General features: G+C 43.0%; 2 protein-coding genes across 2 annotated transcripts; one reads left to right on the forward strand and one right to left on the reverse strand.

The window, feature by feature from the left end:
- Window positions 1–6,180: 6,180 nt before the first annotated feature.
- Window positions 6,181–6,933, reverse strand: LOC104225811 (uncharacterized). The gene has a single exon (XM_009777675.2). The coding sequence runs from the start codon at window positions 6,931–6,933 to the stop codon at window positions 6,181–6,183; it is 753 nt and encodes a 250-aa protein (XP_009775977.2).
- Window positions 6,934–16,522: 9,589 nt separating this feature from the next.
- Window positions 16,523–16,951, forward strand: LOC138882627 (uncharacterized). Its single transcript, XM_070163230.1, has one exon. The coding sequence runs from the start codon at window positions 16,523–16,525 to the stop codon at window positions 16,949–16,951; it is 429 nt and encodes a 142-aa protein (XP_070019331.1).
- Window positions 16,952–18,262: the final 1,311 nt, after the last annotated feature.

An 18,262-nucleotide genomic window follows, 5' to 3' on the forward strand; every position in this document is an offset into this window, starting at 1 on the left:
CAAAATATTACGAAAGACCCTAAACTTTGAGGCGAGGTGCTGGGGGACATTTGTGTGCAGCCGGTAGACCCTACTACCCATGACCAGACACTTCCTCTCCACCGGGCTATTTTGGTTGCTTCTATTATGGCGGGGTACCCCATCAATGTGGGGAATGTGATGTCCCGGATCATTTCTATAGTGGGTGCCGAGAGAGACCAGAACTATCCTTTTCCCCAACAGCCTTACTATGTACTTTCGGGACATGCAGGTGGACAAGAGACCGTACGACATCAAGGTCAAGGCAACAGCCCCGTTCTCCTAGTACATCTTGAAGGGGAATGACAACCCCAAGGACAAGAATTACAAAGCCCCTGCTTCTGCCTCAGTTGGCCAGTCTGAAGAGCCAGTTGTGGTAGAGACCCCAGCTGAGCCTGCCTCCACTCATACTGAGATGCCTCCCGGACCTTCCACTTTAGATATTCCTCTAGGCCCTTCCACATCAGCGGGCCCAGAGATTCCATCTACTCGGGCCCATCCTATCACTGCTCACCGGCTGAGCCAGATGCTTCAGAGTTTAAATAACTGGATGTATACTGCATCATCCAAGTTGTCTATCTTGACCTCCACCATTGAAGCTCAGTCGGCCCCTTAGCCAACACAGGTCCCACAGTCTATAGAGTATGCCTTGAAGAAGATAATTGAAAACCAGGAGAAGATCCTCAGTACCTAGGCTAATTTGGCAAAGGTAGTGGATTCACATGGCAAGGCTCTGAAGGAGCTTGTCAAGGAGCACAAGAAGCTGCGCAAGACAAGGGCCTCCAAGGAGTCCGTGAAGGAGCTACGAGCGGATGTGGATAGACTGAAGGCAGACCAGCTGCCTTTAGACTTAATGTTTGAGGACCCAGCCCTAGCAGCAGAGCCACAACAGGAGCAGGAGCAGCGACCTCCGAAGAGGATGAGGATGATCCCGAGTGCAGATGATGCCATCATCCAGTTGGCGGACCCACCGGAGGCTTCCTCCCGTCAGCCATAGGATGTATCTGATACACAGCCTATCCAGGTCCAGGCACAGGTCCTAGCAGCTGAGCAGCAGGATATCGGGAACTAGTCTGAGATTCCAGAGCATATAGAGGACCCAGGGACCGCCCATGATCCGATGCAGACGGACACGACTTAAGGAGTCTTCATATCCTTCCTCTATTTTATTTTTGGTGCTTATCTGATTTAGTTGGCATTGAGGACAATGCTAGCTTTTATTTGAGGGGGTGCGCCCTTTATCTTTGGATGACTGTACATATATACTGATTTAGTTTATGCTTTTTTGATTTTCATTTGGGTCTATATATAACTTTACATTTAGTTACTTTTATCACACTTTTTATCTTTCATTTGGTCTGTATATAAAGTTACATCATTGTATATATTCATGCCCCGTTGTATATTCAAATCCCCTATTGTATATATTCGTTCTATTTTCGTAAAAGTTTTCGTTGTTAGCTTCTTAATTATATTTGTAGCTTTTTGTTTCGTTTTTGACGCTTTTAATAAGCCTTTGGTTTTCTTAATACTACGGTTCTTTCCAAAGGTGGAGTATTGTGTGAACCGGGTGGCTCTTCCCGATAATGGATGGCGTGACAAGCTTTTTAAGGGTTTGAGTCTGTTTTCATTTTTGTTTTTGGTAGTTTATAGTTAAGGGTACCTCAAGAAAAGCTTCACTTGGGCCTAACACATTTGCCTTTAATCCCATGGTCAAAGACAAAATCTTGTGTTTAGGATGGTGAAAGTCGTGACCTTGAGACTCTTGCGTCGACCAACAATCATCAAGTGGTCTTTCGGGACCATTGTGTGCTCATCGTTTCTAAGGTTGTTGTGGGCCCCCGACTCTATGTCTTTAGAAATCCTTTAGCTTGTGTGGTGAGAAATTGAATTGCGAGTCCAAGCCCGGAGACATTGGTCTAGAACTTGCCCTGAATGTTTATTGAGGTGAAATCTTAGGTGAAATTTGACTTGAGAAGTGATTATAGACTCTCCTTGATCCAAATGATAGTCGAACAATTCCATAGCCTACCAATGATATGATCCCTAGTAAACTCTTTTGAGCCTTAAACCTTTTTTTTAGAAACCATGATACAAGCCTATACCCGTTAAAAGATACCCTTTCTTGGCACCCGATCTTTCCTTGAGCACATGGCAAAAGTATATGTTTGGGGGGATAGATGAGGAAGGGAACAAAGTGGTAAAAGGTACAAAAGCGAAGAAAAGGAAAGGCAATGAAAAAGAAAGAAAAGAAAAAGACAAAAAGAAAGCCCAATGTGAAAAAGAATAAAAAGGGATTCAGGATATTTCCTCTGATTCTGTGTCCGAATATGTCCCTGACTGGCCCGGGAGAATGATATTGACTGATGATACTCCTCCACCCACACCCACTTCCCAAGTAGTAGATCATGTCTCCACTGAGTCGTCTGAGGTCTCAGCAGCCGGCAGTGGCGAGTACTCCACCTCCCCCACAGCTTTATTTTCTGGGGAGAGTGCAGGCGTAGGTGATGAGGGAGATGAGGAGGTACCTGAGGGTGGTGAGTCTCAGGTTAGGGGGATTTCCCATACTAGGAAACCCGAAGTCTGGGAGGATAGGTTTGTAAGCCAAGGAGCATACTACAAATTTAGGGAGTGGTGGTCGGTGCAAAAACTGATTTTGGAGAGGAGTTTAGTAGATAGAGATCTTCTACCCCTAAACCCCGATGTGCATAGATAGTTTAGAACAAGAGTAGGGTGGGAGCACTTTATAGATGACTGCAGGGAGACAAATGAACACTTGGTCAATGAGTTTTACTGTAATGTGGCCCACATCGTCAAAGGCTCCAAAGTGACTAAGGTTCGAAACAAAAAGGTGTTGTTCGATAGGAAGTCTCTAAATGAATATTTGGGCTTCAATGAGGAAGATGAATCTCTTTATATGGCAAAGCTGGAGATGGGCAAGGAGGTCCGTACATGGTTAGCTCAGTACTTGGAAATCCCAGGTACCGTTCTGGAGTGGTTGACAGTTGGGGTCAAAATATTATGGAGGACCCTAAACTTTGAGGTGAAGGGCTAAGAGACATTTGTGTGTAGCCGGTTAGACCCTAATACCCATGACCAGACACTTCCTCTCCACCGGGCTATTTCGGTTGCTTCCATTATGGCGGGGTACCCCATAAACGTGGGGAATGTGATGTCCCGGATCATTTCTATAGTGGGTGCCAAGAGCGACCGGAACTATCCTTTCCCCAACACCCTTACTATGTACTTCCGGGACATGCAGGTGGACAAGAGACCATACGACATCAAGTTCAAGGAGACAGCCCCGTTCTCCTGGTACAGCTTGAAGGGGAATGACAACCCCAAGGATAAGAACAACAAAGCCCCTGCTTCTACCTCAACTAGCCAGTCTGAAGAGCCAGTTGTGGTAGAGACCCCAGCTGAGCCAGCCTCACTCATACTGAGATGCCTCCTGGACCCTCCACTTTAGATATTCCTCCAGGCCCTTACACATCAGCGGGCCCAGAGATTCCATCTACTCGGGCCCATCCTATCACTGCCCACCGGCTGAGCCAAATGCTTCAGAGTTTAAACAACTGGATGTATACTGCATTATCCAAGTTGTCTACCTTGACCTCCACCATTGCAGCTCAGTCGGCCCCTCAGCCAGCACAGGTCCCACAGTCTATAGAGGATGCCTTAAAGAAGATAATTGAAAACTAGGAGAAGATCCTCAGTACACAGGCTGATTTGGCAAAGGCAGTGGATTCACATGGCAAGGCTCTGAAGGAGCTTGCCAAGGAGCACAAGAAGCTATGCAAGACACGGGCCTCCAAGGAGTCCGTGAAGGAGCTACCGGCGGATGTGGATAGATTGAAGGCAGACCAGCTGCCTTTAGACTTATTATTTGAGGACCAGCCCCAGCATTAGTGCCAGCAGCAGAGCCACAGCAGGAGCAGGAGCAGCGACCTCCAAAGAGGAGGAGGATGATCCCGAGCACATATGATGCCATCATCTAGTTGGCAGACCCACCGAAGGCTTCCTCCCGTCAGCCACAGGATGTATCTGATACACAGCCTGTCCAGGTCCAGGCACTGGTCCCAGCAGCTGAGCAGCAGGAGTCTGTAGCGAAACAGCTTCAGCCCATTTAGAGAAGTAGTCTGTAGCGGCCAATATGTACATCTGTCCTTTTGATTACTTTGGAAGTGGTCCAACAACGTCAAATCCCCATGCATCAAAAGGCCATGAAGCTATAGTTGGGTGAAGAGGCTTTGGAGGTTGGTGGATGTAGTTGGCATGAAATTGACACGCTTGACATCTTTTGGCATGATCCATGCAATCTTTCACCATTGTCGCCCAGGGTCGCAATAGCTTTTACCTGATATGAGGGTCGGGATCGAATTCCTTAGGGAGCTAGGAAGGGAGTTGAGTATCTGTCTAGACTAGAGTCGTGTAATTGTTTCAAATGTCACTTCCAATCATCTTTTGATTTTTCTCTAACAAACTAATATTATCAACTACTAATTAGAACTAAATTATGCTAATGAGAAAATTGCTAGAGTTGTATCTAATGGGTAGAAAGGCACTAGGGTAGTGACTTTCACCTAGATGGATAATTGATGGGTAAATGCTTCTAAGTTTCGATTGTCATGATTGGGGAAATATGCTATAACCGTTGTACAATTTTACCCACTCTCACACCTTTCGGTAGAGAAAGTGATTTTGCCCAATTGACTCTCTCGAGACCAAATAGGTAGGCAAATTAGCTCAAGCAACTAGGGTTCAAGTCGGGTAATTACTCTCTCGAGGTTTAACCCTTTAATTGGGACTATCAGTTCTCTTGAGTCCATCCCAATTCCTTTGTTGGGTCAATTTTGGAGACTTAGGCTCTCTTTCTCAAGAAGAGCCAAGTCAACTTAGCACAAACCAATGTTTGCAACCACCAATTCATAGATTAAACCATAAAATTATCCTAAATAGTATCCATAGTCAATCTAACCCTAGATGTCAACACCCATCAATTACCCACACTAGGGTTGAGCCACAACCCTAGCTAATGGGTTTAGCTACTCATGCTTGAAGAAGAGAATAGAGAAATAGATGAAGAACAAGACATATTAATTAAAAGTTAATGTAAATATAGAGAATCTATCATTAAATCTAAGTTGAGATGCCAAAAATGGCTACACAATAGCTTCTCACGAGCGTAGCCTTGTTCAAAAAATAGCTTATACCTTAAAAATAGAAAATTGTTCTATTTATACTAAGCTAGAAAAACTGGACAAAAATGCCCCTGCAAGGTCAGTGCGGACCGCACAGAATGGACCGCGGCCGCACTAGGATCTTGGACTTGAAGTCTTGGCTCTCTGAACTCAGGCTCCGCGGACCGCGCAGAATGGACCGCGGCCGCGGAGGTCTCTAATGCTATCCACACAAATATGACCGCGGACCGCACTGGAATGATACTTGTCAAATTACATCTCTTTGATCTTCTCTTACGCGGACAACACATAATGGTAATGCGACCGCGGAACCTTCAGTGTGGACCGTGCAAGATTGAATGCGACCTCACTTCCTTGAAGCTCGATTTGCCAGCTCTCTGAATCCCCTAGTGCGGACCGCACAAAGTGTAGTGCGGCCACACTAGGCCTTTTTGTCCTAAGTTTGCCTTGTCTTTGGTACTTGAGCAGGTTTCACTCCTTTTGAGCTGATCTTTGACATTTCGTCACTATGTCGATCAAACCTGCAATCAAGCACAACTTATGAGCCTTCTGGGACTATTTTGTAAAAATTTATAATTAAAGCGTAAGCAGGAAGTAGCATAAAACACATCAAAATTCCTAGTTATGAGTAGCCTATCCTCTTGATGCGAAAATGGAGCTTGGGACCAGATTGGTGTGCTCCACATGAGCCAGAATGTGCTTCCTCCATCGCTTGGCCGGCTTATTCTTTGTCAAGACATCGCAAGAATAGTCCTTCAAAAGAGCGGCAAAATAAAGTCCCCTTGTAGAAGATGAATCGTGGTGCTCTTTGTTTGATGTCTGTTCTTTGTCGCGGATCTTCAGGTAACTTTCCATGTTCAAGGTACTCTATCATTGATTGCCTCCAATCTTCTTCTTCAATTGCTCAAACAGACGTATGATGACTTTCGTTGATTTAAAGATCCAGAAGTCTAGGAATAACCTATCGATGATGCACATATACCTTTGTTGACTCATTCTCTCCAAGTGCCATCGTCGTGGCCAAGTTAGCCAAAGCATCAGCCTTGCGATTTTCTTCTCTTGGGAAGTGATTTAAGAACACTTGGTCAAATTTTTCAAGTAAACCAGAAGCGTATTGATGGTATGGCAATAGATCTTCCTTCTTTACCTCGTAACTCCCCAAAAGTTGGTTGATGATCAGCTTAGAGTCGCTGTAGATCTCCAACTGTAGAATCTTTATTTCTATTGCCATTTCGAGACAGAAGATCAAAGCTTGGTACTCTGCAGCATTGATGGAGCATGTTTCATCTAAAACAAAAGATAATGGCAAGACTTGCCTTTCTAGAGAGATCAACCCAACACCTGCCCCCGTACTGTTGCGACGTGCAAATCCATTAAAGAACATTTTCCATGGTGGAAACTCTTCGATGAACAAAACGTCTTTATCTGGAAACTCATCTGAAAGCTCCCATTCTGTCGGAAGAGGGTGATCAGCCAGAAAATTTGCTAGTTCTTGTCCTTTCACAGCTTTTTGAGGTGTGTATGTGATCTCATATTGGTTGAACAATATGGACCATCTTGTTAGGTGTCCAAAAAGAACAGATCGAGTCATCACAAACTTCATGGGATCTGCTCGAGAGATTAGTTTGATGGTGTATGCTTCAAAATAATGCCTTAGCTTCTTTATCGCATAAAGTAATGCTAAGCATATTTTCTCAACAGGCGTATAGTTCATCTCAGCTCCTATCAGATTCGGCTAAGGTAGTACAAGGCTTGTTCCATTCCTTCCTCATTCTCTTAAGCAAGTAGTGCTCCAAGTGAACGTTCATATGCCGCGATGTAGAGTATCAATGGCTTCCCAAGCATTGGTGCCCCTAACACAGGTGGATTCAGCAAGTATTTTTTGATGCTTTCAAAAGTATTTTGACATGACTGATCCCAATAAAAAGGGATATCCTTCCTCAATAGATGATTGAAGGGTTGAGATCGTCCGGCTAGATTAGAGATGAACCTCCGGATGAATGCTAAGTTTCCTTGGGGACTTCGAAGCTCTCTCAAGTTCTTTGGCTTGGGCATTTTCTGAATGGCGTCAATCTTTGCAGGATCAACTTCAATTCCATGATGACGCACAATGAAGCCAAGAAACTTTACTGAGATAACTCCAAATGCACACTTGAGTGGATTCATCTTTAGGTCGAATTTTCTTAACCTTTCAAAAACAATTCGAAGGTCTTCAAGGTGGTAACGCCTACTCTTCATCTTCACCACCAAGTCATCGATGTAGAATTCAACCCTCTTATGGAGCATTTCATCAAAGATGTTTTGCATCGCGCGTTGGTAGGTTGTACCGGCATTCTTCAGACCGAAAGGCATCACTTTGTAGCAATATATCCCTTTTGGAGTTCGGAAAGTAGTACACTCTTCTTCTTTTGGAGACATTCTGATTTGATTGTATCCGGAGGACGCATCCATGAATGACATAGCTTTATGCCCTATTGTAGCATCAACCATGAGTTCAATAATTGGTAGCGGGAAGTAATCTTTTGGACATACCTTCTTTAGGTCTCTAAAGTCAACACAAACACGTATTTGACCATTCTTCTTCTTGATAGGTACAATATTCGATATCCATGATAGGTACTTTACCTCTCGAATAAATCCCGCCTCAATGAGCTTATTGACTTCGACTTCAATTTGTGATACAAGCTTGGGTCGAAACATGCGTTGTGACTGCTTCACAGGGCGTGCTCAACTTTTGATCCCTAAATGATGAACAACTACCTTAGGGCTAAGACCAGACATTTCTTTATACGACCAAACGAAGACATCTTTGTACTCGGTCAACAGCTTAGAGTATTCCTCCTCCTCTTGAGGCGTAAGAAGCGTACTAATAAAGGCGAGGCGTGGATCTTTCGGAGTACCTAAATTGAGTTCCTTAAGCTCATCCATAGTTGATTGCCCGCCATCTTCTAGTTGAGGTGGAGCCTCATGTACTTCATCATCAACGTTAAGGCATGGGCTATCTTCCACAGTTATATGATAGGATGTTTCCACAAAGTCTGACTTTTCTCTTTGACTTCCTTGGATGGTCGGCATGGCTTCTTTCTCTTTCTTTGCTTCTTTACGAGGCTAGCAAGTGTGAACAATGGTTCTCCTTTGCACCTTTAGTGGACCATCTGTGGATATTGACAAAATAGACTTCCTCTTCATACGTGATGGGAAAGCACTATAGATTTCTTTGTCAACAACAATTTCAAAATGATCCCGCTCCTCATGGACTTGCTCCTTATGTTTTGACAGTATATTTCTAGATGTCGACTTCCTTGTGGTCCCTAGGTGATAAAAGACAGAGTTCTTTGAGGTAGTGGAAACTTATTTTAGATGTTTGGAAGATACACGTTCACCTTTGTGACTTAGCCTTTCAAACACCGAGACCGGAGGGGTTGAGCCTCCAATGCGATATAATACTGAAGCCCATTGTTTTATTTTCTTGCCCTTAACTTCCTTCATCTCCTCTACCGAGGTGTATTGTGATGAAGCTATCTTTGCTTCTCTTTGATGAAATTGAAAGAGGATCTGCCAAACTAAACCCCCAACCCAAACTTTGGAGTGGCGACGTAGTGCCCTTGCTTTCTCAACTTCATTTGGGACTCACTGAGCCCATGTATCTTTTCACCAGTGATTTTGTCTTTGAGTTCTCCTAGTTGTGATGGATTGGAGAAGTCATAACCAGACTTTTCAAGCCGTATGAAGGCCTTAGGATCATAGTGCCCTTTTATTTTATTAGCTTGGAGATTGCCTTTAGCAGACTCACAAGTCACGAATGGGATTTGTGCAACTGGGACAATCATAAGCTCCTTCAAATGTTGGATATCTTTGTGACTCATTTTCTTCTTTGGAATACATTCTTGTAGAAAAAGGTTGCCCTTTCTTTCGACGTTTACATGGAACATAGTGAAATACCAGATGCTCCTCAATCTTTATCTGTATGTCACCTTCAGATGATGATAGCTTAATGGAGACTTCTTCTATTCCCTTATTAGGCAGCTTGGTGGTAGTCCATTGAGCCTCATTTTCCTCTTCTGACTTGACATCAGCTTCTCCACTTTCGGTTCACAAGAATCTAGGTAGAATTTTGCATCTGCAAAGTAAGACTCCGTCTCAGTGGAAGGCTTGATGTCTGCATCAATTTTGACTATCTCACCATCTCTTCTGCACTTCAGGCATTGATGTAAAGTATATTATACCACCCCATTCTCATGAATCCAGAGATGTCCAAGAAATAAGTTGTATGATGTTTTAGCATCTATGACGTGAATCAGGATGTTTGAATTCATCTCACCAATTAATAATTATCATACCTATGGCTCGTTGTCCTCCTTGGTTGAAACCGTGGATTGTTAGGTTACTTTTGGATAACTCATCGATAGAGATCCCAAGCTTTTTTAGTACCATCCTTGGCATGATGTTGACAGCCAAGCCATTATCAACAAGTATGAGATTGAGATGTCGTTCCCGAATGGACCCTACAACAAACAAAGGTCTGTTATGTGGCTTAGACCCCAACAATAAGTCATCATCTGTGAATGAAATTGTTGCACAACATATGACAACTTTTCTGTGATCGTGATGTTCATGTGTTTTCATTGGAGTAGGCTCATCGTTGCTTTCCATTATTTTTTCAGTACTAGAAACTACATGAGTTGCACTAACGTGACCTCCATGAAGGAATTCTCCAAGAAAGAATTCATGCAATGTCATGGGCTTTCGGAACATCGACGATAAGGCACTGCTAATCTTCTTGCTAGTAGAAGATTTGATATTTCTTGGTGATTGTAGCCTATATGCATTTCTCATCATCTCTCTTGAATTAGGAATTCGTAGCCTCAAAATTGCCTGATGTTTTCACTTCTTGTGAGTGACTACAATCCAACCCTCATCGTCTTTGTCTTTGGAGTGATTATCTAGCTCTAGTGAACCTTTAAGAGTTTTCCTTGTAAGATCAACTTCAACGGGCTCGAAACTTCCAAATTGTAAGAATGCAGTGCTTGACATGTTATGCAACTTTGAACACTTCTTTTCCTTGAGCGCGATATGATAACTAAGGACTCTAGTCTAGTTTATGATCCTTTTTGCTTGAGTTTTGGACTAAAATGTTTACAAGTATTCCCCAAAAGCTAAATTATTGTGATTGTTTGTAGTGTTTGGTCAAAAACGGTCAAGGATGTCATAACCAGCTCAAAAAAGCAGTGAAACCTGCACAAGTCAAAGCAGCGCTATAGCGGAAAATCCACCGCGGACATAGAAGACCCACCGCGACCGCGGTCCTTTTATCGTGGTCCCGGTGGAAAGGATTCAGAGAGTTGTCATTTTTGGAATTCAAGCTACCGCGGTCCGCGGTGATTTTATGCGACCGTGGTACCCCTACCGCAACAGCAGTCCTTTTACCGCGGTCTGCGTAGAAGAGATTCAGAGAGCCTGGAGTCTGAGCTAATGCTGAAGACCGCGGTCCGCGGTAGACTCACCACTGCAACGGTCCATTTTTTTCTGTCAATGGTACCTCCGTTAGGGGCATTTTTGTCTGAAAAAATTGGTTGTGTATAAATACTACTTTTTCAGATTTTTAGGTTATCTTACGTTAGCTGAGCACGTGAACCGCTGTTTTTGTCTCTTTTGAGTAATTTTGTAGCTTACTTAGCAATTAATCTTAGTCTCTTATCTTGTAATTACACTTTATGGATTATTCTTCATCTCAATCTATGATTTCTTCTTCAATTATGAGTAGCTAAATCCATTAGCTAGGGTTGTGGCTCAACCCTAGTGTGGGTATTTAATGGGTCTCTTGTTTTAGGGCTTAGATGTTTATGGGTAATGGATATTTGGCCTGATTTATGATTTCTATGTTGAATTAGAGGTTGAAAACACTAATTTGTTCCTTTTTGACTTAGACTCTTCTTGAGAAAGAGAGACTAAGTCTACGAATTTCAGGCCAACAAGAAATTGGGGTGTATTCAAGAGATTGATAGCCCCAATTAAAGGGTTAAACCTAGAGATAGTAATACCCGACTTGAGCCAATATTGCTTGCACAAAAAGAATACCCAATTGGGCTTGAGAAAGCCAATTAGGGCAAAGTCACTCAAACTACAGAGAGGTATAGAGTGAGTAGTTTCGTGCATTGGCTATATCACGGTCCCAACTATAACATTATTGCCCTAAGTTTGAGATCCCATTAGATACTCATCTAGGAGAAAGTCACTTCCCTAGTGTCTCTTTACCCATTTAGAAAACCCTACAAAAATATCCATTTAGCTTAATTTCTTGCATCAGTAGTATTAAATTTAGAAGTAACAAACAAACAAGAATGATTGGAAGTGCAATAAAAGTACTACACATTGCTATATTAGATAGGAATCCAACTCCAAATATATCTAGCTCCTTGTGGATTCGATCCCGACCTTCTCGGGTAAAAGTTGCATCGATCGCTCTTGCCACTATGTAGTGGTGTTAGGTTGGAACCCATCATTTTTTGGCGCCGTTGCCAGGGAGATAAACGGTTTTGGCTATCTATTTGACTTGTTTTGTGTTTTGTTTTCCCTTCCTTCTGTGTTACTAATTTGTGTGTGTCATCAATTCAGGTATAAAATGGCGAACAACGACAATCTTGGAAATGTTATTCCGGGGAGGAGGTAGATGACAATATTAATGATGAGGTACCTATAGTGCCTCAAGCTCAAAGGAGAGGCCTCCAGGCCAATGATAATGTTCCAGACCCTTCCCCGCCTCCTCCAAGAGTCGTTCCTTGGGTGCTTCCAAAAGAAGGATATACTAGTGCAATTGTCCCACCCCGGATCTGGGCGGGCAATTTACAAATTGCAAATATGATGTTGACTTTGTTGGAGCAGCGAGGGTATTTCACAGGTGCTACCCATTAGAATGCATATAAACATCTCAAGGGATTTATGGATATGTGTTGGAGAAACAAGCAAACAAATGTATCAGAGGATGCATTGCGGCTGAGATTATTCCCTTTCTCACTTATCGGGAAAGCTTGGGACTGGCTCGAGAGGCTTTCCAACCATTCTATCACTACATGGGATGAGTGGGCCAATAAGTTCATAGCCAAGTTTTTCTCACTAGAACATATGGAGGCATTGAGGGATGAAATCATAGCATTCAAACAGGAACCAAATGATCCCCTTCATGAAATCTGGGATCGATATAGAACTATGGTCAAGGAATGCTCCAACAATGATATGACTGAGGCAATGATTCAACAGACATTTTATTGGGGTATAAACATGACCAATCAATATGTGGTGAACCAGTTAGCAGGGGGTAATTTCATGAAGCTGCCTTATGCTGAGGCTTGTGATATTCTTGATGAGATGGCTGATACTTCTTCAGCTTGGCAAAATCGAGCTAATGTGCCACAGGGTGACCTCACTGTCATTCACTTGCACAAAGAGCTCCATGACCATGGCCAAGCAATAGCAGAGTTGACTACAACAATGAACTAGTTGGCAAAAGCTCAGTTACAACAAGTTCAAGCCCCTAGATGCTATGGAAGGTGTCAACATGTTGGTCAACAAGAGGCGACAAAGAGGTCAACAAGGTCAAAGTAGTCTGGATCAATATGACCAAGGTAGTGGTGGTTTCAATAAAGATGAGGGCTATGATGAGCAGAATGAAGAAGAGCAGTATGTGAATAATTACCAAGGAAAAAGGGGCAATGCTCCTAACTAACAATAACAGTGGAGATCCCAAGGCAATTAGGGAAATCAAAACCAACAAGGAAATAGCAACTGGGGTAACAACAATCAAAATTGGGGCAATCAGAACAGCAGGGAAACTAGAGTGGAAACAACAACAATTGGGAGGAAACAACAACCAAGGCGGTTGGAATAATGGTTGTTTGGTTTGAGAACCAAACAACCCTCCTCCATTTCCATCCCAAGGTCCTAGCTCATAAAATAATGAGATGGGAAGGATTGAGATGATGTTTGAACAAATGATGAAAAAGAACACCGACTCTGATGCCCAGTTAGCGTCTCATAATACTTTAATCCGAAACTTGGAGGTTCAACTTGGCCAGATTTTGCAATCTTTGAATACTCGCCCTAAGGGGTCTCTACCTAGTGATACGGTAGTAAACCCAAAGGGTGGGAACAATACCGGGCATGCAATAGCGGTGATTACTAGAAGCGGACGAGGTGGTGAAGTGAACACTTCCAAGAAAAAAGAAGTTGTGAATGATAAGGTTGAAGTGCAAGATGATGATGTCCCTTTAGTTGATGACCAAGTGAGTGAAGAGAATGTGAATGTCGAAGTGAGGATTGATATTCATGATAATGAGGTGGAGACTCAACATGACGTGAACCCGTCTAGGGAACACGTGATAGACATGCCAGAAATGGTAATGCCCAAGGCTAAAGCTCCTTTGCCAAGGCCTCCTCCACCTTACCCTCAAAGGCTTGCGAAGCAAAAGAATGAGAACCAATTTAAGAAGTTCATAGAGATGATGAAAAGCTTATCAATTAATGTTCCATTAGTGGAAGCTCTTGAACGAATGTCGGGTTACGCCAAGTTCATGAAAGACTTGGTGACAAAAAAGAGATACATGGATTGTAAGACCATAAAAATGACTCACCAAGTAAGTGCAATTGTGCACTCAATGGCTCTAAAGCTTGAAGATCCCGGCACGTTCACTATTCCATGCACCATTGGGAGTGCAGATTTTGCAAAGGCATTGTGTGACTTGGGAGCGAGCATCAATTTGATGCCTTACTCCATCTTCAAAACTTTGGGTATTGGCCAACCACGACCTACTTCAATGAGGTTACAAATGGAGGATAGAACAATGAAGAGGCCGTTTGGTATTATTGATGATGTTCTTGTTCTAGTGGACAAGTTCATTTTGCCTGCTCACTTTGTGATTTTGGACTGCAAGGTTGATTATGAGGTTCCGATCATATTGGGAAGACCTTTCCTTGCAACTGGGAAGGCCTTAGTTGATGTAGAAGCAGGGGAGCTCACCTTCCAGGTGGGTGATGAAAAAGTGGTCTTTCATGTGTGCAAGTCAATGGAGCAACCTAATAGTACTGAAGTGTGCTCTTTTGTGGATCTTGTCACAGAAATGATAGTTGATGATACGAGTACAATGATCAATATGGAGGACCCTATAGAAGCGGTATTGTTGAACCTTGATGTCAATGAGGATGAAGGTCGGGTGGAGTGTGTCAATGCTTTGCATAGAATGGGCTCTTAATCTTATGAGCCTCGAAAGCTCTCTTTGGATCTCGAGAATAAAAAAACTCCACCAACAAAGCCCTCAATCAAGGAACCTCCCATCTTGGAGTTGAAGCCGTTGCCTCCACACCTCAGGTATGAATTCTTAGGCCCTAGTTCAACTTTGCTAGTTATTCTTTCCTCTTGTCTTACTAACATGCAGGTAGATGCCACATTGGTCGTGCTCTAAAAATGGAAGAAGGCAATTCGATGGACTCTAGCTGATATCCGGGGGATAAGCCCCGCCTTTTGCATGCACAAGATTATTCTTGAAGATGATGCCAAGCCCTCCGTGTAACATCAAAGGAGGTTGAATGAGGCTATGAAAGAGGTTGTCAAAAAGGAGGTGATCAAGTGGTTGGATGCAGGGGTTGTGTACCCCATCTCAGATAGTTCTTGGACTTCACTGATGCAATGTGTGCCAAAGAAGGGTAGTATGACAGTGGTTACTAATGCGCAAAATGAGTTGATTCCCACTAGGACTGTCACCGGATGGAGGGTGTGCATGGACTATTGCAAGCTGAATAAAGTGACCCGCAAAGATCACTTCCCATTGCCTTTTCTTGACCAGATGCTAGATAAACTTGTTGGGCAGGCCTTCTACTGTTTCTTCGATGGGTACTCCGAGTACAGCCAGATTTTGATTACTCCGGAAGATCAGGAGAAAACAACCTTCACTTGTCCATATGGCACCTTTGCCTTTTCTAAAATTCCATTTGGGTTGTGTAATGCACCGGCTACATTCTAGTGGTGTATGATAGCCATATTTGCCGACATGGTGGAGGACATTTTGGAGGTATTCATGGATGACTTTACTGTTGTGGATGACTCGTTTGATGAATGTCTGAAAAATCTTGACAAGGTGTTGGCCCGGTGTGAAGAGACCAATCTTGTGCTTAATTGGGAAAAATGTCACTTTATGGTAGAGGAGGGCATTGTCCTCGGCCATAAGATTTCAAATCATGGTATAGAGGTGGACAAGGCTAAAATTGAAGTGATCTCAAAGATTCCTCCTCCTACTTCAGTCAAAGGGGTTAGAAGTTTTCTTGGGCAGGCGGGGTTCTACCGAAGATTCATCAAAGTCTTTTCTAAGGTAGTGAACCTTTTGTGCAAGTTATTGGAAAAGGATGCCAAGTTCGTGTTTAATGATGAATGCATGAAGGCTTTTGAACTTCTCAAGTACAAATTGACAATCACTCCCATTATTACCGCGCCTAATTGGAGCTTACCTTTTGAGCTCATGTGTGATGCAAGTGATGTTGCGGTAGGAATGGTCTTGGGTTAAAGAATGAACAAGATGTTTCACCCGGTGTATTATGCAAGCAAGATAATGAATGATGCTCAAGTGAACTACACGGTGACGGAAAAAGAGTTGCTAGCAATTGTGTTTGCAATGGAGAAATTTAGGCCTTAACTCATGGGGGCCAAGGTGATAGTTCATACTGACCATGCAACACTTTGTTAACTCATGGTGACAAATAAGGATTCCAAGGCGAGATTGATGAGATGGGTTCTATTGCTTCAAGAGTTTGACTTTGAGATTGTCGATCGGAAAGGGAGTGAAAACCAAGTGGCGGACCACTTGTCCCCCTTGGAAGAGGAGGGGAGGCCTTGTGATGGCCTTGAAATTAATGATTCATTCCCTGATGAGCAACTTCCCTCCGTATCTGTGAATAGCATGACTTGGTTTGCGGATGTTGCCAACTTTCTTGTGACCGGTATTGTTCCATATGAACTCTCTTCTAGCCAAAGGAAGAAGCTCAAATGGGATAGCTTGTACTACTATTGGGATGAGCCTTATTTGTTCAAAATTTTCAATGATGGTGTGATTCGAAGATGTGTTCCGGAAGAGGAGCAACTGAGTATTCTTGATGCTTATCATTCCTCTCCTTACGGTGGTCACCATGGTGGGGCAAGGATAGCTTCAAAGGTGCTTAGCTGTGGATTCTATTGGCCTACATTGTACAAGGATGCGGGTGATCTTGTGAAGAGATGTGATGAGTGCTAGAGAGATGGCGGAATTTCAAAGAAGGATGAAATGTCTCTCACCACTATTCTTGAGGTTGACATATTTGATGTGTGGGGCATCGACTTCATGGGACCTTTTGTAATTTCATATGGTAACACATACATTCTGGTGGCCATTGATTATGTTTCCAAATGGGTTGAGGCCATGGCTTTACCCAACAACGAGGTCCGGAGTGTTGTTGCTTTTCTCAAGAAGAGTATATTTACTCGGTTTGGCACTCTTAGAGCAATCATCAGTGATGGAGGTTCTCATTTTTGCAATAAGGCATTTGATACGCTGCTTGAAAGGTATGGTCTCAATCATAAGATTTCAACCCCTTACCATCCTCAGGCTAGTGGGCAAGTTGAGGTCTCCAATAGGGAGATTAAGAGCACATTGTCGAAGACCGTCAATGCAAATAGGACCGACTGGTCCAAGAAATTGGATGATGCTTTATAGGTGATTTGTATGTATCCGTACCGGTTGTTGTTTGGAAAAGTTTGCCATCTACCAGTTGAGTTAAAGCACAAGGCCATGTGGGATTTGAGGAAGTTAAATCTTGAATGAGATGTTGCAGCAAATCTTCGGGTGGAGCAACTTAATCAGCTTGATGAGTTCAGGTTCCATGCCTATTCTAGCTCGTCATTGTATAAGGACAAGATGAAGTACTTACATGACAAATATGCTTGTGGCAAGGAGTTCAAAGTAGGTGATTTGGTTCTCTTGTTCAACTCCCGGCTACGACTGTTTCCAAGAAAGCTTAAGTCAAAATGGAGTGGACCTTTTGAGGTGGTTCTTATGACTCCATTTGGTGCTCTTGATTTGAAAAACAAAAATGGTAAGGTCTTCAGAGTTAATGGGCACAGAGTCAAGCACTATCTTGGCAAGTTTTATGATAGCCACGTGGCGGTAATGATCCATCTCAAGTGATTGATAGTAACCCGCATCGTATCGCGATGTTAAATCAGGCGCTTCTTGGGAGGCAACCCATGTGTTTTTCCTCTTATTTTTCTTTGATTTTCCTCTTAGTGTAGGATTTGTTTTTGGACTAACTGGTTGTGACATGTGTTTAGGGATGTTTGATGCAGTGTAGGACTAAGCTGGAAAATGTGTCACTCTCTGAAGTTTGGACCGCGACCGTGCTCCATTTTTCGAGGACCACGGTGGCCTTATCGCGGGGGCGAAATTTGATTGCGGTCAGCGGTGCTAAACAATCCAAAGTGGGGGTTCTCTAAAATTTCAACCACTACCGCGGTGTATTTTTTGCTGTCAGCGGTGGCTTACCGCTGTCGCGGAGCATTTTTCACGGTGGTCTCAAAGCAACAGCTCTTATGAACTTTACAACCCAGTCCGTGGTGCATTTATTGCGGCTGCGGTAGGTAAGAATGTGCGGGTCCTAGGGCTTGTTTATAATAGAACCTCAGGCCCCCCTTTTACATTTTTCGCTCTTTGCATTCTCAAACAGCATAGACTATTGTTCACTCACTCCCTAGTTTGCACAAACACAAGAACTGAGCTTCATTTGTTTCACATTTCACATCTGGTAAATCCAATCAACCCTTAGTCTTTAATTTTGTTTTTATTTTCTTTTAAATTGATAGTTATTACTTCTTCTTCTTCCTTTTTCTTTCAGTTTTGACTCACAGTTCCATAGTTTTAATTAGATTAGGTTTCAATTAGTTAGAAATGGTTATTAACTACCTAGCGGGGTTGATAATGTGTTGATTAATGCCAAAATGCTTGAAAATTAGAAACCCTAGGTATTGAGCC

The sequence above is a fragment of the Nicotiana sylvestris genome, chromosome 12 (assembly GCF_000393655.2).
Source record: "Nicotiana sylvestris chromosome 12, ASM39365v2, whole genome shotgun sequence".
NCBI lineage: Eukaryota > Viridiplantae > Streptophyta > Magnoliopsida > Solanales > Solanaceae > Nicotiana > Nicotiana sylvestris.